Raw genomic sequence first — 24,350 nt, forward strand, 5'->3', positions numbered from 1 at the left:
TGTGCTGGTGATGCTGTGATGGCTGAGGCACCGCCTGCCGCCCCGTCTCGCTGCAGGCAGTGATGGACCGGGAGAAGAGAGCGTGTGCAGGGAGGCTGCATTAGATAACTGCTCTGGGCCAGCCCGTCCCTGCCCCCCGCTTGGGGCTCCGTGACCTGGTTTTACACCCCAGATTCCTGCTGCAGTCCATCAGCATGAAAATCTCATGCCGGAGCTTGGATTTGGATCACGGCGGAGGGAGACGCGTGGCAGGCGCTGTCTGCTGGAGCGTGGGACCATCTGTCGCTGCCCGGTGCCTGCCAGCCCCGAGGCCCCCGGCTCCACCCTGTGACCGGGGCTCCAGCAGCCTCTGCTGCCCCCAGGCTCCTCTGGCTGCCCCAGAACTGAGCTCAGAATGACCCCTGCTCACTGCCAGGCATCCCAGGCTCTGTGGCAGGGAGGGATGCCGCGATTCCCAGCATCCCAAGCACCCACCGTGTTTGTTAGCTGGGATACGGGCTGGGAACACTCCAGCCTGATCCGCTCTGCTCTGCGGGTCCTGGGTGCGTGTGGAGCAGGCTGAGCTTCAAGGCTGGGCACTGGTGGGCATCAGCCCCCCTGTCCTTTATGTAACCACCACGATAATCCCCCACAGCTGGGGCCCGGCTCCCGGCAAGGGAATAATCCTGCCGTGCGATCCTCGGCCTCTGCTCAGATTATCAGTCCATGGGCAGGGAGAGTAGCTCAGCTGCCAGCCCTGCTCCCTGTGCCCCTGCCAGCCCACAGGGCCCTGCAACACGGGCTTGCTGGGCCCTGGCATCTCCAACCCAGCTCCCAAGGCTGGTCCTCCCTGCCTGGGGCATCCCCCTTGCTGGGTGCTGCAGGCAGGGGAGGGGGTTGCTGCCAGCCCAGGGGGTACAGGAGACAACCCAGCCTGGAGAGGGGGCAAGTGCCTTGTGCACCTCGCACCCTGCTAGGGTCTCCCTGGCCCTCCCTCCCCCAAAACCACGGGAGCCACAGTGTTTCCCCTTGGGGGGTTTATTGTCTTGTGCCCCGGGTGAGGGCGGGAGGAGGGGTGAGCCCGCACCAGGCCGGCTGGGTGCAGGTTCCCCGAGGGAGGGGAGGGTGCGGGGCTGTGAGCGGGAGCTGCAGCGGGGCCAGCCTGGCCCCGAGAGTGGTTGGGGGGGGTCATATGGCTTCTCTCCTTCAGTGCTACTGCCGGCAGGGTCCTGCGGCGGGGCTGGGCTGTGCTGGGTCAGGGGGCTCTCATGCTGGCAGGGGCTGCAGCCTCAGCTCTCCTCCTCGGGGACTGGGGCAGTCGAGGGGCTCCTGCTCCTCTCCTCGGCATCGCCCGCGGGCAGGAGCAGAGCCGGGCTGGGGCTGGAGTGCCGCTGTTTGCGCATGAACGGGAAGACCCTGCAGGCAGAGCGGGGTCAGAACCAGCAGGGACCACCCAACGCCCCAGAGGGATGACCCCTACTCTCACCGCTTCTTGGTCTCCGGGGGGATGATGGCCTCGGCCAGGAGGTTTTTGTAGAGGTCCGACTTGAGGAACCGCGGGTAGGAGTCCTGGGCGAGCAGAGGCGTCAGGATCCTGCCCAGCCCTGCCCACCCAAGCCCTGCCCTCACCCACCTTCTTCATCAGCATGTAAATGTGCATCTGGGCATCGTCCATCACGTAGCGATGGGGCGTCTTGATGCCCTCCAGTGTCCGCTCCATTGTCTTGCTATCGATATTCACCCAGCGTGTGGCCCCGGGAGCCAGGAACTGCCTGGGGAGTCACAGGCGGTGCTGAGCCCGGCCCGGCAGTGGGACCATGATGGCCTGATCCCCCCCTAAACCTTGCCCCCCAAACCCTCACCCCACTGACACTCACTGGTAGATGGAGTCCACAATCTCGGCGATGCGGGACTGCTCCCCGTAGCGCAGCTCCTCACACGCCTCCCAGAAGCTCAGGTTCTCAGCTGGGGAGGGGGACACGGTACTGGGAAGGGGATAATGGCACTGGACACCCTTATGGGCAACACCCAAAGCATCATGGCTGGGTGTGTAGCCCTGCAGCCCCCCTGGGATGGAGCCAGCCAGGATGGCATGGGGCAGTGGGGCCAGGGGAGCTGGGGCAGCTTAGTCAGGAGACACTGGGATGTGGTGGTAGAACAGTGTCAGCACATGGAGGTGGGTTGTGTGATGCCAGGACAATGCAATGGGTTGGTGTAGTGGTGTTGGGATTGGACAGTGGATTAAGCACTGCTGGGACACCGTGGTGGGTTTGGAGGTGCTGGGATGGAGTCGTGGGTCTGGGGGTGCCAGGACATAGTTTGGGGGTGTGGGACTGCTCACCACTGAACTCTTTCTTGAGGAATTCAAGGAGCTGTGCCCGGCCCAGGGGATCCATGATGAGCTCACTGAAGTTGAAGCCCCAGCGCTCCACACGCAGTTTCGTGGGGGTTGTCACCCTACAGGGAATACCAGCACTGGGGCTGCAACCCAGGGCTGCCTGCACAGCCCCACAGCCCGAGCTGTGGGTCAGAGCACTGTGGGGGCACAGGGCCGGAGTGCTTACGTGGGGGCATTCATGGCCCAGTACGTGGTGTCGTCCGTGATCCAGGGGTTGCTGGGCAGGCAGCCGGACATGATGGGGTCGTGGGGCACGTACTGCTCATTGAACTTGATGTACCTGCCGAGGGCAGCAGCTGGAGGCGGCCAGGGCCACCAACACCAGCCATCGACCCCGGCCACCGACTCCAACCACAGCAGGAACACCACAGGGACATGGTGGGGATGTGCCCAGGCTCTGCAGAACCTCAGCTCCACTCCCTGCTGAGGGTTGTGGTGTTGTGCAGCTGCAGGGATGTGGGTGTCCCTGTCACCCCAATGGGGACCTGGCCCATGGCTGGGGCAGCCACTGCCACTCACCCCTCGAGGCAGATGGAGGACTTCACCCTGGTCCTGGCCATGGCCTTCCTGCAGTACTCGATCTGGGGCCAGGTGCAGGGGAGATGTTGGGGTGTCTGGCAGCCCATGATCCCCAGGACCCACCCCCACCCCTTGCTCTGCTCACCTCCCGCTTGTAGTAATCCATGTTCTTGGTCTGCAAGAGACAGGCAGGGCTGGGTGAGGGCACAGCAGGGACAGGACATTTTGTCCTGCCATCGCCACCCAGGAAATCTGGGCACCCAGTCCAACACCCCAGGACCCTGCAGCCCAACCCCATGGCCTTCAGTCTCATTCCCCCACATCTCCTGGCTCAGCCAGCACAGCCTGTGGGGTGAAGCCCAGAATGCCCCACCCCAGTGTGACACCAGCCCTAGGTTAGTGACACTTACGTGGGCAGAGGACACAGCACATGGCGCAGAGAAGAGAAAGTCGGTGGTTAGTGAGGACAGACTGGGAGTGCTGGAGCAGCATTAGTGGGGTCATGACACAGGGATGGGCCCAGCAGTCGCTGCAGTGCAGCTGCCCTGAGGGGTTAGAGGTGCTGGCATGGGGGGTGGTGGGTACATGGGCAAACACACAGACCCTCCCGACTCAACTGGGCCAGGGGACAGGCCGGACATACAGATGTTAGCAGAGCTGGTGCTCACCATGCCCTTCCCTCCCCAAAATGAGGATAGAGCCTGGGGTGGGATGGATTGGGCACCCACTGGGGCAGCTCAACACCCTGGCACAGACACGTGGCTGTGCCCTGTGCCCACTGGCAGCCCCAGGGGTGCCTGCACCCCCCCACTCACCAGCTGGACACGGGTGGTGTGGCAGTTCCTGCGCTCGGGGCCCTGCTCCAGCACGTTGGGGACTCCTGGCTGCAAAGAGAGCATCATGCTGGGGGTTGGGGGGACCCTCTGCTCCCACCAGCCCTGTTCCCCAGGCCGAGGCCATGCGAGGTGCCAGGGCGCTTCCCAGGGCTGCACCTGCCCCGCCGCCGTCACCCCTCGCCCCCGCTCGCCGTGCTCACCGGGGGCCGGTTGACGAGCCAGTACGCCTGCTCCTGGCAGTCGATGACGATGCGGTCGCCCCTCCGTCGCTGCTTGGCCGCCCTGCCCGTGCAGAGGCAGCGGGGAGCCGCTGGCACCCCTCCTGCCCGGACCCCCCGGGGGCTCCATCCCGGCCGCGCCCCGGGGCGAGCGGGGCCGGCCGAGCCCGCACTCACCGGAGCTGCTCCCGCGCCTGCATCACCACGAAGTCCCACGTGTGGTTGATTCGCTTGTGCAGGAGGTTGTAGTTGTCCTGCGGAGCGGCAGCGGCATTAGTGTCACCCGGGTAGGCGCGATGTGGCACCTGTCCCCTTGCCTGGCTCCATGTCCCGTTGCCCCGACGGGCACCCACACTCCCCACGGGCCAGACTTCCCCCTCCCCCCCCAGGTGCCCCTGCCCCTGGATGAGATTCCCCCAGCCCATCACAGGTGTGAGGAGGGCAGCGCTCACCTTCTCATGCTCGATGAGGTCACCCTGCTTGCGGATGTTCTTCTTGGCCAGGTAAATGGCTACAAGCGGAACGGTGGCACCTCAGGGGGTCTGGGAAGGGGCTGCAGCCCGTGCTGGTGCCAGCAACACGGTGGCACTTACCATAGTCCAGCTCCGTGGCCGGCCACTTGGTGCTGGTCCAGAAATAGGGGGTCTATGAGGGGAGGAAGGAGCTGAGGCACAAGCCATGGGCTGCCACGGGGCCGGGCCGGGGGAGGCCCGAGCCGCGGCCGTGCCCGTGCCAGGCGGGCTGTACCTGGAAGCGGTAGGGAGATTCGTCCGCCCGCAGCACCAGGCTGCGGGGGTCTCTGAGCGGGTAAATGTAGCCGTGCTTCACGATGAGGTTGCCGAGGTGTAGCGCCTCTGGGGGAGCAGAAGAGGGGGCTGCATGGCAGCTCGGCGGCCCCAGTTCCCCCCGCAGTGCCAGCTGACAGTGCCAGGACACTCACCCTCCTCGGAGATGCCATACTTCTGGATGAGCCACTCCACGATGTCGTTCCCTGGGGACCGAGGCAGCATGAGTGGGGTGCAACTGGGCATGGGGAGGTTCCCGACTGGGGCGCCTGGCACAGCATGGCAGTGCCGGGGTCACGCAAGGTGACGGGGGCCCTGCCAAGGACGTGTGAGCGCCCGCCCCGCGCAGCCGATGCATAATTGATCCCAGCTGCAGCGCTGAGCACCCGCGGGTGCGGGGAGGGGAGCAGTGAGGGGTGCCGGGGGTGGGTGCTGAGTGTGGGGCTGGGGACACCCGGGGAGCGCCCACACGCCTCCCCCACCTCATGCACCTCGAGGGACACCCCATCGTGGGACCCACCTGTCATGGCGTGGGGGATGACGGTGATGAGCAAGCGCTGGTTCCTCATCTTGATGCCCATGTCGGGGTCCTGCATGCTGACGATCATCCGCTCCATCTATTGGGGAAGTACCCGCCGTGCTCAGCCCCACGACGGGGGCACCGGGCCTGGGCACAGCCTGGCTCTCCCCCCGCTGTGACCCAGGGCACCTTGTGACCTGGACACAGCCTGGCTTCCCATAACCGGACACGGGCACCTTTTGCACAGCCTGGGGACAGCCTGGCACCCTGCAATGCCCTGGGACACCTCGTGACCAGCTTGGGGATAGCCTGGGACACCACAGCCAGACCAAGGCACCCAGCACCCAGGCGAGCGTGCGATGCTGGAGGTGCAGGCACAGTCCTCCGAGCATCCCTGGCCCGGGGGGCCCCGGTTTCATGGAGTGAGCTCACTCGGGCTGTGGCAACACCCCTGCCCCGCGGAGGGGAGCAGAACAGGCAGCTCTGGGGCTCTGATCGTGCGTGTCCCTGCGTGGGGCGGTGCCCGGTGGGTGTCCCGTGGCGGTCCCGGGGTGGTGCCCGCTGTCCCGGGGTACACTGGGTGCTGCTGGTCCCCGGTCCCCGGCGAGCCGATGCCTGTGCCGCCCGCGGTCCCCGGTGCACGCGCTGCCCAGTGCAGTGTCAGTGTCTGGACCCCACGCTCCCAGCACCCGGTCCCCACGGGGCCCTGTTCGCACGGTGTCTGTGCCCGGTACGCGCTCCCCACGGTGCCAATGCCCGGTACCCACAGTCCCAGCGCCCGGTGCCCGCGGTACTCGCTTCCCACGGTGCCAGTGCCCGGTCCCCACAATCCCAGCGCCCGGTGCCCGCGGTGCCGGTGCCCGCGGTGCCGCTTCCCGCCGTGCCGCTGCCCCGTTCCCAGCGCGGTTGCCGCTCCCCGCGGGGCAGGTGCCGGTGCCGGTGTAGCTGTCGCTCACCTTGCGCAGACAGGGCATCTGGAGGCGGGGGTGCCAGCCGCGGGGGCCGCCGATGGTCATCGCCGGTGCGCGCCCCGCTCCGCCCGAGCCCGCCCCGGTCCCGCCCGGCCCCGCCCGGTCCCGCCCCACTGCCCCCCCGGGACTGCCGCCGCCTGCACCGGGCGCCCCGACGGTCACCCCGGTACGGGGCAGCCCCGGAGCCCCAGCCCCGACCCCCGGGCCGCTCCCCGCCCCGCCCGTGGGATCCCGGGCCCGACTCGTGGGGTCCGATCCCCGCGCACCTCCCGCGCCGCGGCTCTGACGGCCGGGTCTGGCCCCGGTGCCCCGGGGATGCCCTGCCTGACCCGGTGCGGCGAGCGGGGGGGACACATCTGTGTGACTATTGGGATGGCGGTGCGGGCAGGGCGCGGGCAGGATGCTCGCGCGGTGCGGGCAGGGTGGACAATGTGCTGGCGGTGCGCGGGGCTGCGGGCAGGGCGGGCATGTTGTGGACACTGTGGACATGGTGCCCGCAGGATGCGGGCAGGACGGGCAGGGTGCGGACAGTGCTCCCAGGCTACCGGGAGGATGCTCGCGGGTTGCGGGAGGATGCGGGCAGTGCACTGAGGGCACAAACAGGATGATGGCGGGGTGCGGACAGTGCAATGGGGATAGTGAGGATGCTCACAGAGTGCGGGCAGGGTGAGGGCAGTGCACCGAGGGTACAGGCAGGATGCTCGCGGGATGCGGGGCGACGCGGGCAGTGCACTGAGGGTACAGGCGGGATGCTGGCGGGGTGCGGGCAGCGCGGGGCGGGCGCGCCCGGCGATGAGCTCACTGCAGTCTCGCCGCCCACGAGCGGCGGGGCTGGAGCCGCCGAGGGGCGGGGGCGGGCGGGGGCGGGCAGCGGAGCCGCCGCGTCTGCGGGAGCCGCCGCCGCCGCCCCGCCGGGCCGCGCCGGGCAGCGCCGGGGAGCGCAGCGGGGAGCGCGGGGGAGCAGCGGCACCGCCGAGCGCGGCGGTAGAGGGCGGGAGGAGCCGCCGGCACCGGCACAGCCGCGCCCCGGGCCCCGCCAGCGGCCGCCCCGCCTGGCCCCGGGGGCGGCGGGCCCGGCCCGGCCCGGCCATGCTCGGCCTGGACGTGTGCGAGGCCGGCGGGCAGCTGCTGGAGCTGCTCTGGCTGGCGCTGTGCTACCGAGGTGAGCGGCGGCGGCCGGGGGACAGCGCCCGGGGGCGCGGGGGGCATTGCCCCGGGGAGGGCGGGCGAGCATCACTCCGGGTCCCCAACAGGTGAGCATCTCCCGGGCACCCGGTGCATCGCCCAGCTGAGCATCACCCAGGGCCCGGGGGGACTGCAGCGTCCCACTGGGGAGCCCCCCTCGCCGTCTCCCTGGCACCTCGCAGCCTGTGGCACCCAGCGCGTGCCACCCTGCTCTGCCACCCGTGTGGGGCCGGCGAGTCCCCGAGTGGGTGCATCCCTGGGCTGGGAGTCCCTCACGCTGCCGCAACAGCCGAGGGGCAGGACCTTGGTGGGGGGTCCCGAAGTGCAGCAGGGCTGTATGTCTCTGTCACCGCCGCTGCACTGGGGACTCACACCCCTGGCCCTGTGGCCCCAGGGCTGAGCGTGGTGGCCCCTGCCCCACGCAGCGTCCCCAGCATGTCCCCAGGGATGAGGTTCTGGGGGCTCTGGGGAGCTCAGTGGTTGCAGTCACAAGGCGGGGACAGGAGGCGATGCGGTGGGCAGGGAGAGTCAGGGACTGTGGGGATGTCACCCACCCTTGTGGCCCCCAAGCAGCCTGGCAGCATCGGAGCCACCGTTTGCCTCAGAGATGCTTTTTTGCCCTGCAGCCACTGGTGGTTTGGGTTTGGGGTGGGAGATGGGGCTGGTGGCTGCCCAGAAGGGTTGCAGGGGGCCATAGGGTGGTGACAATGACCTCTCTGTGTGACACCGAAGGGGGCCTGTGGGCTGCAAGGGTCTGCAGGCACCCCCTGCACTGAGCACAACACGTAGGCACCAGCTTGTCTTGCTCCATGACCGTGCGGAAATGCCGCCGGCGGCAACACCTCTGGTCTGAGCTGTGCCACCAGGCCCCGAGGACACCGAGCCTGGCCGTGTCCCCACGGCTCCGAGCAGGGGAACAGCTCGGCTGCCCCACGGGGATTGCCCACAGCCATCCGTGGCATGTTGCAGCTCAACCACCAGTGCCCACCAGTACCTTTGTGTCAGGGCATGGGGGTGTCCCCCGGGTTGTCCCCGGGGCTGCCACTGCCTGTCCCCCGCAGACATCATGGCTGACAAGGAGGGGGTGACGCTGTCGCTGGAGGAGGAGGACGACGATGCCGACGTGGCCCTGGCTTACAAGACGCCGGAGAAGAAGAGCCTGCGGGAGATCCAGGAGCTGGACCCAGGGGATGAGAGCCTGCGGAAGTACAAGCAGGCGCTGCTGGGTGCCATCCCTGCCGCCGTGGGTAAGGCTGGAGGCTGCTGCTTGGATGTGCATCCCGGCACCCCGGCTGGGCGATGCAGCCTCAGCGGGTTCGGGGAGCTCGGGAATGCCCAGCACCCGTGGGGCATCCCCAGCAGGGAGGGCACATCCCAGCTGGCATCGCCCGTGGGTGCTGCCTGTGCCCCCCACCTGCGCAGAGACCCCGGCATCCCCTGCCGACGGGGTACCGGTGCCCGGGGACCCCGGTTGCCTTGGTTACGGGATCACCGCCGCAGTTTCCATAGGAACGGCTACAGGGAACCGGGAAATTCATGGCGATGACGGAGAGGAACGAGCAGCGGGGGGGCCGGGGTAGCACGGCTGCCGGTGCCCAGACGGTGCTCCCCGCTCCCCATGGCACCCACAGCAGCCTCCCAGCCTGGTGCTGGCCTGGTCTGGGGTGCTCCACGGGGCCAGCACCCCGGTGGGCACCCATGGGGGCATGGGGGAGGGTGGTACCAGCTGGTGGGAGGTGTGTGCAAACCAGTGGGGTGTGTGAGGGGTGCAGGGTGCTGTGTGTGCAAGCTGGGGGGTGTGCAGGCTGGTGGGGTGGGTGCAGGTTGGGCTGGTGGGTGACTCAGACTAGTGCCCACCCCAAGGGATGCCTTTGCTGCACAAGCTGCATCCTCCTCCTCTGCCTCCCCTTGTCCCTGGTGTATCCAGGGACATACCCGTGGCTGGGTCCTTGGTTTTACCCCAAAGGCACTGATGCCAATGCTGGGGTGACCCGAGATGCCACTGATCTCCTGCCCCCTGCCTGGGTCCCCAGCACTCCTGTTCTAACAGCCCACCAAGGCCCTTCCTGCTATCACAGGGGCATGAGCAGCTCACTGGGATGGAGTACTGGTGGGCTAGGCGGGGAGGGATAAGGTCTGGGCCCTGCTGCTTGTCCCTAGATGCCAGCGTGCCCAACGTGCAGGTGACAAGGCTGACCCTGATGTGTGAGCAGGCACCAGGGCCCATCACCATGGACCTGACAGGTGAGCTGTGGACACACCTGTGGGGGGAGGAGGAGGAGGAAGGGGTACCTGGCTGATGAACCATCACCCCATACAGGAGACCTGGAGGGGCTGCGGGGCCAGGCCTTTGTGCTGAAGGAAGGGGTGGACTATAGGGTGAAGGTGTCCTTCAAGGTGAGCTGGATGCATGGTGCCTGTGCCCACTGGCTGGGCATGGCCCTGCTGCCCTGACCCAAGCTGCTCCCCATGGATCCCTTTTCCCACATATTCTTGACCCACAGGGTCCCTTCTGCCACCCATGGGTCCCTGCCTGCCCCAGGGTCCCTGCTTGCCCCAGGGTCCCCACCACCTGGGGTCCCTGCTGTCTTGGGGTGTCTGCTTCCCACCCCTTACCCACAGAGTCTGTGCCCCTCTAGGGGTCTCTGCCCACCCTGAAGTCCCTGCCCTTCTGGGTCTCTGCCACCTTGGGAACCCTTGCTGCTCTCAGCATGACTGCCACCCCAGGGTCCTTGCTGTTCTTGAGGGTTCCTGGCACCCCAGAGTCCCTGTTTCTCTCAGAAGTCCCACCAATGTTGGGTCCCTGCCTATCCCAGGGGTCCCTGCAGGTCCCTGCCCCTCCTGACAGGGGATCCCTGCCATCTCCAAGTCTCTGCTCCTCCTGGGGGTTCCTGCCACCCTTGATGCTCCTCAGTGCCCAATCCTGACAAGGGCTAGGTTCCAGAAGGGGAGGATGTCAGTGTGGGTGCCCAAGGCCAGGGGTGGTGGTGAGGACCCCACGCTGTGGGTCAGCACCTGTGGCACCCCTGCCCTCTGCCCGCAGGTGAACAGGGAGATCGTCTGCGGGCTGCGGTGCCTGCACCTCACCTACCGCCGGGGCCGGCCCGGTGAGTGGGGCCAGGGGCTGGGGCTGGGGCTGGGGGGGCCGGGGCTGGGGTGACCCACGCCACGCTGGCGCCACTCACCCATCCCTCCTCTCCCCTTCTTGCCCAGTGGATCGCGACGTCTTCATGGTGGGCAGCTACGCGCCGCGGGCCGAGGAGTACGAGGTGGTGACACCGGCGGAGGAGGCGCCGCGGGGATGGCTGGCACGGGGCTCCTACCGCGTGCGCTCCCTCGTCACCGACGACGACAAGATGGAGCACCTCTCCTGGGAGTGGGGCCTCTGCATAAAGAAGGACTGGGAGGACTGACCCCCCTCCTCACCCCGGTTCCTCCTGCCAGCTCGGGGCCGCGGTGCCGCCATCCCGGGGGACCCCTTGCCGGCACCGCCGCGCTTGCCCCAGTCGCGTGAAGGGTTGAGGGGGGTCCCTTAGTGAGTGGGCGCCTGTGGTCTTCGCAACCAAAGTTATTTTTAATTGCTCTTTTTTTTTAACTATCGGTCTGCTCGGTCCTCATGGCGTCCCCATCGCTGGGGCCGGGGCTGTGACCCTGCCGTGGTGGTGCCGTGTCTGGTACCCGCCCAGTCGCAGGCTGTGCTCTTCCATCACCATTAAACCCTACAGACTGGTCTCTTACTGGTGTGTGTGTGCCCCCGTCACCTCTGCCCGTCCCCCTGCTCCCTGTCCCCCCCCCGTCCCCCCCCCCCCGTCTCTGTCCCCATCCCACTGGCAGGGCCAGGTCTCCCTGCGGGGATGAGTGGCTGGAAAACAGCCACCTGGTCGCGCTGCCTTATCGGCGGTGCTGGGCAGCCAGTAGCGGAGGGCCACGAGCCCCAGGGCACCGGCACCACCCGCCCCAGGGCTCTTATCTGCGTCCTGCCCCCTGGACAACGTCTTCTGCACCGGCACCATGCGGGGCTGCGGGTCCCGGCTGCTCTGGCTGCTGGTTCTGTCGCTGGCCTGGCTGGGCCCGGCGCTGGGGGACGAGGAGAAGGATGGGGAGGTTGTGGCAGAGGAGGAAAAGGAGAAGGAAGAGGAGGAAGTGCTCTCAGACGAGATCAAGGAGGAGGACCATGTCCTGGTGCTCCATGAGCACAACTTTGCCCGTGCCTTGAGAGAGCACCAGCTGCTGCTGGTGGAGTTCTGTGAGTGCCCCCACTGCGGGCAGGGCTGTGGGCAGGGGCACAGGTGGGAGAGGGAATATGTACTGGGGGTGCCGGCCATGGCTGTGGGTGTGGGCAGAGCAGATGTGTGGGCATTGGGGTGGAGGGAGGGACAGGCGGGCAAGGCTGTGGGTCAGAGGGACAGAAGCACAGGGCATGTGACAGGGCATGGAATGGGGACAGAGACATGGAGCAGGGACACAGGCAGAGGTGTGGGCTGGGGGGTGTGTAACAGGGGCATGGGACACAGGGCAGAGACACATGGTGGTGGTGGGGCACATGGGCACTGGAATAGGGGCATGAGCTGGGGCCCAGTGGGCTCACGCAGCCATGACAAGCCCACCCTGGGGACAGGGGACACCCCAAAGTGAACGCTGTCCCCTGCCCGCAGACGCGCCGTGGTGTGGGCACTGCCAGCAGCTGGCCCCCAAATACGTCCAGGCAGCTGCTGAACTGAGGAACGAGTCCAGCCCGGCACGGCTGGGCAAGGTGGACGCCACGGCACAGACAGCCCTGGCCAATGAGTTTGGAATCACTTCCTACCCCACGCTCAAGCTTTTCCGTGATGGCAACCGCACCCACCCCATTGCCTACACCGGTAGGGCTGTGGCACTGCACAGTGGCTGTGGCACAGAGCAAGGGGGACATGGCATGGGGCTGGGGCAGGTGGCAGGGGATGGCAGTGAGAGGGGTGGCAATGTCCTGGTGGGGATCATAGGGTGCTGATGGTGAGAGGGGTGGCAATGTTCTGGTGGGGTTTGCAGGGTGGTGACAGTGGGCAGGTGATGGTGTGGTGATGGTGCATGAGGTGGGGGGATGCCGGGCAGTGCCATGGTGACAGTGACAGGTGGCCAAGGCTGGTGGCACAGAGAGGGGTGTCAGGGTGACTGTGGTGGCCCTGCTCCATGTGGCAGGACGCATGGACACACAGGGCATCGTGCGCTGGATGCAGCGCCGGGCTGGCCCCAGTGCCACTCTGCTGAAGGACACCGACACCGCCGCCGCCTTCGCCAACTCCCAGGACTTGGTGGTCATCGGCTTCTTCAAGGTGGGCTGGGGAGGGTGGGGACTGTGGCTGCAGCCATGGCCATGGCTGTGGCACTGATGGGGCCTGTGCAGGACCTGGAGGGCAAGGCAGCCCAGGCGTTCTATGAGGTGGCTGCTGAGATGGTGGACATGCCATTTGGTGTGGCAGAGGCGGCCGAGCTTTTCCAGGCCTACAAGCTGTCAGCCGACACCGTCTGTCTCTTCAAGAAGGTGAGAGGATGGCAGGGGGGTGTTGGGGCCATCTTGGTTTCTCCCCCAGCCCTCACTGTCTCCTGCCCTGGCAGTTTGATGAGAGACAGACGGACTTCCCTGTGGACCCCGAGCAGGGGCTGGACACGGCCGAGCTCACCCGGCTGCTCCGTGTCCACAGCCTGAAGCTGGTGATGGAGTTCACCAATGAGGTACAGCCTGTCTCCATCCCCATCTGTGTCCTGTGAGGGCCACAGCCCCCTGCCCTCACCCTCCTCCTCCTCCTCAGACATCCAACCAGATCTTCAGTGCCAAGATCCCCCACCACATGCTGCTCTTCCTCAACAAGTCATCATCGGAGCAGCTGTCACTGCAGGACGGCTTCAAGGCAGCCGCCGGCACCTTCCGGGGCGAGGTGAGGTGGTCCCATGTCAGGGACAAGGTGGGTGGCTGTCGGGCACCCCAGCCTCAGTGCCACTCATGCCCTGCCCAGGTGCTCTTCGTGGTGGTGGATGTGAGTGGATACGGTGCCGACGTCCTGTCCTTCTTTGGCATGACCCCCGAGGACGCCCCCACCCTGCGCCTCGTCAAGATGGAGAACAACCGCAAGTACCAGATGGAACAGGATGACTTCTCGGACACGGCCATTGGCACCTTCATCCAGGCAGTGCTGGATGGCAAGGTGAAGGTGAGGAGGCAGCAGGGGCCAGCCAGTGCCTACAGATCCTCCCCTGCAGTGAGCAGTGGGCTGCTCACTCTGAAGCCAAATGATGGCAGGTGTGTAGTGAACACCAGTGACCTACTCGCTGGTAGTTCTGCTGCCAGGTGTGAGGATTTGGGGGTTGGTAGGGGGAAGGAGGCAGGAGACTGCTGGTGTGGAGACATGCAGAGCTGGGACAGTCAGCACAGGCACACCCCATGCTGTGTGCTGGGACACCCCTGCCCCGAGTCCCTTGGGGCCTGGCACTGCTCTGCCCAGGCCGTGCTGTCCCGACTGTCCCTACAGCCCCACCTGCTGAGCGCGGAGCCCCCCGAGGACTGGGACACGCGGCCTGTTAAAGTCCTGGTGGGGAAGACCTTTGAGCAGGTGGCATTTGACGAGACCAAGAACGTCTTTATCAAGTTCTGTAAGTGCCAGGGCTGGGGTTCAGCCCCTCCACAACAGTCCCCAGCCCTGTCGCAGACCCCTTGCCCAGGGCATGCTGCACCCAGACCCTGTCAGAGCCCCCCCAGTGCCCCGACCCACCCCTGGCACTGTGCCCATCTCGCAGACGCTCCGTGGTGCTCCCACTGCCAGGCCATGGCAGCCGCCTGGGAGGAGCTGGCCGAGCGCTACAAGGACCGCGAGGACATCGTCATCGCCGAGATGGACGCCACGGCCAACGAGCTGGAGAACATCACCATCCACGGCTTCCCCACCCTGCACTACTTCCCTGCGGGGCCAGGCAGGAAGGTACGTGGGGGGCACACCCGTGGGGTCACCCTGGCTCTGCCAGCACACGGGGAACTGGGTCACCCCTCAGCACCCTCTTCTCCCGTGGCTCCAGATGGTTGAATATAAAAGCGCCCGAGATGTGGAGACCTTCTCCAAGTTCCTGGAAAATGGGGGGACGCTGCCCGTGGAGCCGCCTGTGGTGAGTGAGGTCAGGGACCAACCCACAGCCCAGCGCAGCCCCCAGCCCCGGCTGGGCAGGGGGATGGATCCTGTGGGATGGGGACAGGGACAGGGGCAGGCAGGGGTTGTGTGTCCATTCATGCCTCACTGTTGCTTTTTCCAGGTGACCAAGACCCCTGGGAATGGCACAGGCAAGGAGGATCCGAGTGTGCTGGGGACAGATGAATCCCGGGATGAGCTGTGAGCCCTGTCCCACTCAGGCATGTGCTATAAACCACCTGGAAAACATGTGGGCTCTGGTCTGTTTGCAGCTCCATGTCTTGGGAAGCATCCACATGTCTTGGGGACACAGCAGGGCTGACGGATGGGCAGAGCCCCCACCACCACTGGGCCCTGGGCCCTGGTAGAGGGGGTGCTGCCAGGGGCCCTCTGCCTCACCGGGGCAGCTGTGCCATAGCACTCATCCTGGCAGCCCCATGATGGCACGGGGTGGCCAAGGATGTGGCTGGGAGGGGAGCTCAGAGCTCTCCATGCTGGCCCTCTGGGCTGTTGGGGCTCATGTGATGGTGGACCAGTTGGGGTCTCTCCTTCGTGACACACCAGCCCCAGAGGATTCCCAGGAGTTGCTATCACAGCCAAAGAAGGCAAGAAGAGCCCAACATAGGGCTGAACATCCTCCTCGAGTCTGTCTTGCAGCTTCTGGGACGCTCAGCATCCCCTCCAACCCCAAGCACTGTCCCCTCTGCCCTGGGCTATTCCTCCAGTGGCAACATGTTGGTCCTCTGAGGCCAGGACCTGCCCAGCCACCCCTCCAGGGAGCCCAGAGCAGCCCCAGCCCCACCACATGCCCAGACCCTTTGTCAGACCTGCCCCATCCTCTGTCCACACCAGAGGCTGCTGGGGGCCTGGGCGTAGCTCCATGGCGAAGGAAGAAAGCAGGAGGCAGTGGAACATGGGGTTTTATTTCATTTTATCCAAGTACCTTTGAAAAGATCATTGTACAAGTCAGCACATGAGAATGCAGAGGAAACGTTGCCGGGGCTGCATGGCCGCTGTACATATTTACAGGGACCCCCAAGAAAAAGGGGGAGACGGAAATCCCGGGCACGTTAACAACCTCACCAGACACACCACCATCAGAACTTCAGAAAACAGGGAGCAAACCTCCTTGTAACGCTGTTCCCGGGCTGAAAACATCTGCAGATTTGTTGGACTTCATGTAGTGCTTTAGGCAAGTCCCAGAACGGTGTTTTAAAGGCACTCAGTGACATTTACAACAGGTTGAGTCGCATCCCGGCGCGGTGCCACAGGGCCCTGTCAGCTCCAACACTGCCATGGCTGAGAGCAGTGCTGGGCAGGATCAGCTGATGTGGAAACCCAGCTTTGGGGCCACCCGTTTCTGTGCGTGGGCAAGGGCTGGTCTCCAAAGGAGCTGGCACAGAGTCACGGCGGAGCCGGAGCAGCAGGGCCTGGGCTGGGGGACGGGCAGGGTGGTGCAGCACCAACACAGCCTCAGCTTCCTTGTGGCTGAGTAAGCCCAGGAGGTTTCCCAGGGTTCTGGCTGCCCACTGGGTGATCTGGCCCTACATGAACCCCACAAAATAGCATCAGTGACTTCTCTGGTGCAGTGCCCTCCTGTTGCCTCCCTTGAGACACAGAAGCTGACAAAAGATGCAGGATTCATAAAAAGATGTATTTTGTCCTCGGCTTTAGTGAGAACCAGTTCCCTTTCTATTACGTTCTCCTAAAAGTTCCCTGCCCCATGCCAGAGGTTGGCCCAGGAGGCTGCGGGGCATGACTGCACCAGGCACATGAGTGCCAGCCCTCTGTGGAACTGCAGCACCTTCTCCAGGGGCACACAGGGGACACACACATGGGCATGCAGGCCATGGGATGCCAGCACCCAGCCTGCCACCCCAGCTCCCACGTGGTCCTCACTCTGCGGGAATCACTGACACTTCTGTCCCTCGGGGATTTACTCAGTCACAAGGAAGCTCAGGAGGAAAAAAAGACCCATCCTACCATGTCCAGCAGCTAAGCCTGCCAAGGAGGCCTGAGACTGACTCCTTCCAAATGGGTCAGTAATCTTCACAGCCCCTTGGGACTCTTCCACGTGGGGTGAGAGTGGCTGTGCCCCACAGTGTTCCAGAGCCATCCACGCCGGGAGAGCAGGGCAGGGTGCCGGGAACGCGCGGAGCAGCCGGAGTCTGATGGATGGCTGTACACTTTGGGTGAGTTCTGCAGTACCTGTATGTTTTACATTTACATAAGAGCACTGTGACATTGGAAATATTTTCCTTTTATTACAATATATCAAAAATATGCAGCTTTAGTAAACAAGGTCATATTACACTTTCTAATGCACTGTACAATGCTACATTACACTTATATTCGGTATGGAGAGGGAGCCCAGGCTCCCACTGGCAGGTTCGTGGGGTGAAACGGCATCCACTGGCATCCTGGAGCTTGCCCAGGTCCATGCTGAAGAGTGGGGCTGCCACCCTCCGGCCTGGGTTCGCCCGGTGCCCGCGGCAGCAGCACCACCAGTGTCTGCCCCAGGCCTTCTCCGGTCCCAGAGTCCTTCACAGTCCTGTCCTCACACCTCGGCTGCCCTGGAGCCTTAGTCAATCTTTTCCACCTTCCCGATGATCTTCTCTTCGAAGATGGGCAGGATCGTGTCATCCTCCCGCACCTCCTCAAAGACCACACCACAGTCGAACTCGTCACTCACTTTCTTAAAGTAATACCTGAAAAGATAGAAACATGGAGGGGGAGAGGGAAAAAATGTAGGTGAATGGTTTTGGGGCATCACATCTGCCAGCCTGGGTACAGCCCTTCCATGGCACTGAGCAGCATTGGAAGCTGCTCCCCCAGACCTGGAGGCAACTGAGGCCGCATTTCTGCTCCTGCCCTTGTCTAGTGACCAAACACAGTGGTGAGGATCCAGCCCTGAATCCAAGTCTATTCACACCTCTCCCAAAAACAGTGGCTGAGGCACCTGTGCTGGAGCATTTCTGGGCACGCTTTCCCATGGCCACTCCTACTTGGAAGGGACAACTTGGAGAGCTACGTGCCCCTCACTTGGCTGCTCTGGGACTCTGGCAGGACCCAACCTTCTTGTCCTCACCAAAAAAAATTCTGGGAGGAGCCAGAACAGCTCTGAAGAAGTCAGAGGGTCCCCACAGCATCACTGAGCAATGGCTGATGCTGCTGCTCACCAGCCCAGGACCTGCAGGGGCAGCTCAGCAGCTTCTGCTGGCGGTGCCAACCATGATGCAGGACATTTCTGCTACAAAACCCAACCTCCCTTATCCTTGTAACCCACCTCTTTAGCAGCCTTGGCCGTGCTGCCCCATCCCCACCACAGCATGCCATGAGGGAGCCCTCCTGACCTACCTCCACCAAGCTCCTTCACTCTGGTGGGGCAACACCACTGTGGCAACTGCCAGGGGCCACTGGTGGTTGCTGGCACTGCAACACAGGCGGGGAGCAGCCCTTACCTGTAGTTCCCTTTCTTGGTCAGCAGCTCCTTGAACTGTCCCAGGGTCACCACGCGCCCCTTGACGAGGGTGCGGTAGGGGATGGGCTCTCCACAGAAGTAGTAAGCGACCACGATGTTCTCGCACGGCGGCGCCGCGCCGCTGCCTGGCCTCTTCTGTGGCTTCAACCTGCTGTGCCAAGACACAAGTGACACACTGAGTACCAGCCCACAGTGCTCAGCACCACTGTGTTAGGGGCCTGGATGGGTACGGGGCTGGCTGAGTGAGAGGTGCGGGCCAGGTCCCACCAGATGGGATGGAGGAAGCGCAGTGCGGTCCCTGAGCATCCCCTGCTCTGGCCACCAGCTCTCCTGGCAGGCAGCTGAACACTGAGGCTGGTGAAGGGGCAAACAGCACTTGCAATGGTTGGATGGGGCCAGGATATGGTTCTAGCTCAGCCTGTTTGTCCTGAAGAAACCTGTCCTCGGGCTTTGAGAGGGCATGACCCTGCTCATAGCATGGTTTGGGGAGTCACTGGCAAGGTCTGGGCCAGGCAGAGCACCCCAGGCCCATGGCAGCAGACCCAGCTCACCATCACCACCTCCTCACCACACTCCTGGGGTGCACTCACGTGGGGCTGGAGCACCACCACGCAGGCCATGATTGTGGGTAGTGCAGACACTGCTCAGACTGCTTGGGTTATTGCCACCATGGCCAGAACAGCTCAGCATGGCTTTCCACTGGCCTGCATCTGCAGACAGGGCTGCTCCTGCACCCCAGGGATCCCCTGGGCACCGCTCCCAACACACATGGAGGTCAGAGGGCATGGTGCTCCCAGCAGGGTGCCAAGGCAGCTGCCATCCCCAAAACCTCAGTGACTTCACATCTCCTGTGTTTTCCCTGCTCTCAGAATACTGGTCTGGACTCTGTTTCCAGCCCACACACCAGGGGGGTTCAGCCACGTGGTGCCATCATTAGACCCAAAGCGTCAGCCCAGCCCTCACCTCGTTTCCAGAGACAGACAAAAGCAGCAATAATAAAACTCAGGGTACTTTGCCCTTCTGCAGAGCCTTTCATCTGGGTGCCGAGGACGCTGCACAAACACTGGAGCAGCCTACACAAATTGGTACCTTGGCATGCATGGTCTGAGCCAGAGGCAGCCTTCCCTTTCAAAGTCACATAAAACACATTTGGCAGCGTTCAAAAAATTATTTTAAAAGCACGCTGGATAAAAAAAGATGATATTGTATTTACATGACTGGAAAGTTGCTGTAAAAGGCCAGAATTTGCCAAGCACATGAGGTAATCGCAGTTTTGGAAATGACTCTGACCTTAACCTTTAAACACTGGCTGGCGGGCAGAGCACCTTTTCATGGTGTGCCCACACAAACACTGGCACTGCAAACCAACACCAGACACAGCCTTTTCACCTCTTCCTACAGGCATGAGAAGTCTAAAGTTCAGCTGAACAACCTTCTGGGTGCCTGCTCTGCCTGGGAGACCTTTGGAGAAGATGCAGCATCCTGAGTGGCAAGGGTCTGCTCCTGGTGCCAGCAGAGCTCTCGGGGCCTCTCCCATCCCTGTATCAAAGCACAGGATGCCCTTTAGCTAGAAAAACATTAAGGAATTGAGTCATCCTTGGAAAAAATAATACGAAGCATTTAAAGGAAAAATGGGTCATAAATTCAGGCAAATTCTGTGAACCCTGTGAGCCAGAAGTTAATTGAAGGGGTTTGGAAAACCTCAAAGTCCCTAAGCTTCTCTTAATCCTGCTAGAGACAAGTCATGACTAAGAGATGTGTACCTGGGGACCTGGGGACACAGTGAAGTGCCTGGTGCAGGCAGCAAAGCTGGTTCCTCAGGGCTGCTGTTGTCCTTTGCCTGAGGAGATGGAGAGGACAGGACACCCCTGAGCTCTGCTGTGGCAGAACCAAGAGGGACACCATGCCAGTGACTGGGAGCCTCCTTCCTTCTGCCACGCACTTCACACCTGAAAGGCCATTTCTGAAGGTGGTTGGCCTGGTTCCAGCACTCACCTCTTTCCAGAGCAGAGATGTGCCTGAGAATAATGCCTGAAGTGACACCCAAAAGTGGGCTGCTCCATGATCTTGCCAGGCACAGAGGGGAGATGGACTGGCCTTTAGTTCCCTAAGCCTTCCTTTCTTCCCTTTTTAAAAACAGGAACTATGTTTCCCCTTTTCCAGTCAGTGGAAACCTATGCTATGACTTCTCAAATACGATGGATATTGGCTGAGACACTTTATACCCCCAGACCCTGTGGGTGGATCTCATCAGGTCCCACAGACCTCTGCACCTTCAGGTTCCTTAGATGGTCTCAAGCCTGATCTTCTCCTACTGTGCGTGGTTCTTTATTCTCCCAGTCCCTTTGCCTTCTGTGACTTGGGTGCTGTGCCTGGAGCACTCACCAGTGAAGACCAAGGCAAATAAACACCTTCTGCATGCTCTGGGTAACTAGCTCTCCCATTTCCTTCCAGAGAGGGCCCACATTTTCCCTGGTCTTCCTTTCATAACCAGTGTACCTAGAGAAGCTTTTCTGGTTGCTATAATTCTATCAGCAGAGCCCACACACATCCCAAAAAACAGCCACAGACCACTAGCAGGCTAAGGCAGAGCTGATGAATATGGAATCACTGAAAATGTAATTTTCCAAGAGCTCCTCTCAGGAGAATGAGGCAAAACAACCGTCTCCGTTTTCGTCATTGCCAAGAGATCTCCTGAGACCTTGGCATGCACATAAAGGCTACCAGACAGCCTCCAAGCCCTGCCTCATTAAAGCTTCCACCTGCACCCATCTCCTGGGTGGTAATGTGACCCAGAAACAGGTACCACTGCCCTGCCCCTTCTGCAATCACCTCCTGTTGCTGTGTTTGTCACAAGCACAAAATATTATCTGGTGTGGAAATGGCAACACTCATCCAACTCACTGCATCTGCATTCCAGCCCTGAATCCTGAGGGGTGTAACCCACTGGTGCTGTGACAGGGAATCCAAGTCTGCCTTACAGCACCAATCCAACCTTGCTGTGACACAGAGGTGGGGTGCCCATCTTGCTCCAGCTCAGTGCTGGGGCTGGAGAGCTTTGGGATGCCCAAAATACACCCAGCAGGTGTTACCTCAGGGGGGTGTCCCAGTCACCAGCTGTGCTCCCCTTCTAAGCTTGGCCCAACCTAATTAACTACAGACAGATCATGCTAATGTTCTCCCTGCTTGCAAAGATCCTTTCTCTGAAGAGCTGGTATTAATTACTTCAATCCAGCTGTGAACTGTGAGACTGAGCTACAGAAAATGGCTCAAAGCCTGTCTGTACATGGAAGAAACCTGGTGGTCACTGGGGGGCACCAATGCTGGGCCCTGCTGTGCTGCTGGATCTGCAAGTCGTTCAGAACCAGACAGTTATTCCTGCATTGCTTGCCAGCAGCAGCCAGGTAGCTATCTCAGAGATGAGGTCATTCCACATGCTGTGGAATACGGAGAGAAAGGCTTTTTCTGCAGTAGAACTGCAATTTCTGGAAGAATATTTACAATTCCTCATACAAGCACTGCAGGTGCCTCCTTGATTTCCAGTGGGGCAGTGCTGGGGTGGGAGTGGGGCTGTCAGCACCCCCAGCCAGGGCAGTGGGCAGTTGGCTGACCAAGGCTGCTGTTCCTGGAGGGCTGTGCCAGAGGGCAGGGTCTGGAGAGCTGGATAACCGTGCTGGCAAGGCCAGCCTGCCTGTACAAAGCTGGCACAGCGTGCTCTCCTCACACAGCCAGATCAAGCAGTGCCTCAAGGACACCTCTGGGCTCACCTCCACCTTTCCATGCTTCCCCAAGGCTGCTGACAAACCTGGGACACTGGCTCCAATTTCCCAGAGCTCTACAAAGTTCCTGCCTAAAATAAACCGTGTTTCCATGTGAGTTCCCCTCTCAGTTTCTCCTTTGCCCTCCTTGAGCCATGGAGTCTATTTCCAGGCCAACCAGAGCAGGAGCTCCCTAAAAAGCTGCCAGCTCAGGTGAGCTTCAGCTGGAGCATCCAATCCTGCCAAAAGCCAGTAGAGAGATTTCATCATCCAGAAATCTTTGGCTCCCTGGGACCACTGCATCCATTCTTGCTACTGGACACAGAAACATTTGGTTTTCACAAGCAGGTCCCCACTGGTGGAACCCACATTGTTCCCCACCATGTCTCCTTGGTTTTCCACTCAGGGCAGGGCTGGGAGGTCCCTGCATCACTGGGACAAGAGCCAGACTCAGCACTGGGACTGCTCAGCCCGTCCTCCCACCGGCCTGCAAGGCACTTCCCACATGCCATGGGGTTCCTGTGAAAGCCACCCTTAGAATACACACCAAATTATTGTTAGAGTATTAATTACAAACACATAAAGCCCAGGCCAGTGTTTCAAAAGTGGGTACAGACATATCTGGGGAAGGTGCATGAATTTAGTAAGACTCTAAATGACTCTACTAATAAACCCTATCAAATTACACCAGGTGAAAGGTAGATCACATAAACTTGGCTTAACCTGGCTTGGGAGAGCCCTCTAATTACCTGGCTTTCAATCAACGCCCTGACATGAATACACAGAAATCTGCTGTGTGGTCACTGCAAGCAAAAATAACTGGAGCTTGGCAATTAAGATCTTCTTTTTCAAATTACATTTTTGTTTCTAAGAGTCAGACCACAAAGACTGAAATTTTCAGAGGACAGCTGTAAATCTGTGAAAGGTTTTTAATGGACAAAGTGCTTTTAGCTGTTAACAGTAATTATCCAGCACTTCCAAAACGCTTTTCATTGGAGAGCTCCATGTGCCTTGCAAATAATGTTCCCTGAAAGATAACACAGAGCAGGAGAATGAGCTCTGCAACAGGCAATAAGCTGAGTCACAGAAAGATGCAGTGGTTGAATGTGGCCATGCAGGAGGCAGAGCTGCTGCAGCAGGGCCGCAGCAGGGCCCTCACCCAGAGCCACAAGCAGCCTTTGCCCAGAGCTTGTGTGAGATGGAGACAAGGAGCAGATACATATTTGTCTTCTGCACTTAATTCTGCTGCATCCTGATCAATCCTGCTCCTGCAGCAACCTTTGAAGTCATGGTGGGAGTGTGAACAAGCAGAGAGCCAGCAAGTAACAGAGGAGAGAGCTCTCCCATGCCAGGCCCATTCTAGACATGCTCCCCCTGCCCAGCCCCTTCCCACCTTGCCAGGAGCATTTCCAGCCTCTACAACCACAATCTACAAGTCCAGGCTCTCAAGGTGGGTTTTGGCATTTGCACCACGTCAGAGGGACTGAGGGAGGTTTCTCTGACCTCTCTGCATGTGCTTCCATCCAGCAGAAGCAGGAGACCAGAGCAGAAGACATGGACATCCCTCGGGTGCCCACCTTCAGTGCAGACTGTCCCACCCCTCCCACGCACAATCAGACCCCTTTGTCGTACCTTTGTTTAGCGGGGAGTTTTCCAGCCCTTTTCTCCTCTTCCTCCAATCTCCTGCGAGCTTCTTCCAGCTGGGTGAGAGGGTTGGGGGCTGGGTTGGGCGGCATGGTCGGATCCTGGATGAAGGGGTGAGAAGGCTGGACGACGTTTCGGAGCTGGGCACTGACCCAGGGGTGCACTGCGACGGGTCGCTCGATGGACAGGGGCCGTGCCATGTCATGGGACAGCTGCTTCTTAGCACCTGAAGAGCTACACAAACACAAAGGCTGCTTGTGGCTGCTTGTAGCACCTGAAGAGCTACACAAACACAAAGGTTTTACATGGACCACCAGGACCCTCCAAACAGGCACACAGTCCTTCCCAGATGAACACAGACACCACTGGGAAGCTCCTCACAGCATGGCTTCCGAGGGAGACAGGAGCAACATCAGAATCTAAAGAAGATTTGAGGACAGCAAGTCCTGAGACATCAGCTGAGCAGCCCAACACTGACACAAACCCCACAGGTGTGTGTAAGGGCCCACATCAATCCACGACATATAAAGCCAGCAAAAGGCAGCCCCACAGTTTGTGACATTTTCCCTAGAAGACACCCTGAGCTGCCAATACACTGGTCAGCATCCCCAGGGAAGGGGATGCTGAAGAGATGGGCTCATCCTTCTCCAGCTCCAGGGGCAGAACTTGCTGCCTGACTTCCTGGTGGCCTGGCACTGCCCATGGCCCCGGCACTCAGCCCCAGCTGCCAGCACTGCAACCTGCCCTGGCTTCTACTGTCATCCTTCAAAAAGAGTCCTTATAGCCCCCGAACAATCCCCAAACTCCAAAGAGCCTAAACCCTTGGTGTGGTGGAGTCTTGCCTTCCCAAGATGTCCAGGCACCCTGCTGACACACCTGGTGCAGGGAATGCAATAAAACAG

The 24,350-nt window shown here is 61.7% G+C and overlaps 4 protein-coding genes across 9 annotated transcripts in view; 2 read left to right on the forward strand and 2 right to left on the reverse strand.

The window, feature by feature from the left end:
* Nucleotides 1-1,084: 1,084 nt before the first annotated feature.
* On the reverse strand, nt 1,085-6,271 carry RGS11 (regulator of G protein signaling 11). Its single transcript, XM_071571637.1, has 17 exons — nt 6,212-6,271; nt 5,256-5,352; nt 4,891-4,941; nt 4,698-4,804; nt 4,544-4,595; nt 4,403-4,461; nt 4,128-4,204; nt 3,933-4,014; nt 3,712-3,780; nt 3,042-3,065; nt 2,897-2,958; nt 2,544-2,657; nt 2,321-2,436; nt 1,857-1,944; nt 1,613-1,751; nt 1,466-1,548; nt 1,085-1,395 (listed from the first exon to the last, which is right to left on the reverse strand). The coding sequence occupies exons 1-17, from the start codon at nt 6,269-6,271 to the stop codon at nt 1,269-1,271; spliced, it is 1,407 nt and encodes a 468-aa protein (XP_071427738.1). The 3' UTR covers nt 1,085-1,268.
* A 799-nt stretch (nt 6,272-7,070) lies between these two features.
* Nucleotides 7,071-11,143, forward strand: ARHGDIG (Rho GDP dissociation inhibitor gamma). The gene is made up of 6 exons (XM_071571638.1): nt 7,071-7,388; nt 8,473-8,658; nt 9,572-9,655; nt 9,732-9,808; nt 10,455-10,518; nt 10,625-11,143. The coding sequence occupies exons 1-6, from the start codon at nt 7,316-7,318 to the stop codon at nt 10,822-10,824; spliced, it is 684 nt and encodes a 227-aa protein (XP_071427739.1). The 5' UTR covers nt 7,071-7,315; the 3' UTR covers nt 10,825-11,143.
* A 279-nt stretch (nt 11,144-11,422) lies between these two features.
* Nucleotides 11,423-14,770, forward strand: PDIA2 (protein disulfide isomerase family A member 2). The gene is made up of 11 exons (XM_071571636.1): nt 11,423-11,657; nt 12,067-12,273; nt 12,590-12,723; nt 12,795-12,932; nt 13,007-13,123; nt 13,201-13,326; nt 13,405-13,599; nt 13,918-14,038; nt 14,183-14,364; nt 14,459-14,545; nt 14,690-14,770. Exons 1-11 carry the CDS (start codon nt 11,423-11,425, stop codon nt 14,768-14,770), a joined length of 1,623 nt encoding a protein of 540 aa, XP_071427737.1.
* A 697-nt stretch (nt 14,771-15,467) lies between these two features.
* The window catches only part of AXIN1 (axin 1), an 84,902-nt gene continuing 76,019 nt past the window's right edge, over nt 15,468-24,350 (reverse strand). For 3 of the 6 annotated variants that reach the window (XM_071571035.1, XM_071571034.1, XM_071571036.1), the window contains exons 8-10: nt 23,437-23,730; nt 18,027-18,197; nt 15,468-17,273 (exon numbers count right to left, since the gene is read on the reverse strand). In XM_071571035.1, coding sequence (XP_071427136.1) covers nt 17,147-17,273; nt 18,027-18,197; nt 23,437-23,730 — 592 coding nt within the window. In that variant the 3' untranslated portion in view covers nt 15,468-17,146. The remainder of the gene's footprint in view (nt 17,274-18,026; nt 18,198-23,436; nt 23,731-24,350) is intronic. The other 3 variants (XM_071571040.1, XM_071571038.1, XM_071571037.1) reach the window with 3 other exon arrangements.

Source organism: Pithys albifrons, chromosome 16, assembly GCF_047495875.1.
Source record: "Pithys albifrons albifrons isolate INPA30051 chromosome 16, PitAlb_v1, whole genome shotgun sequence".
NCBI classification, from domain to species: domain Eukaryota; kingdom Metazoa; phylum Chordata; class Aves; order Passeriformes; family Thamnophilidae; genus Pithys; species Pithys albifrons.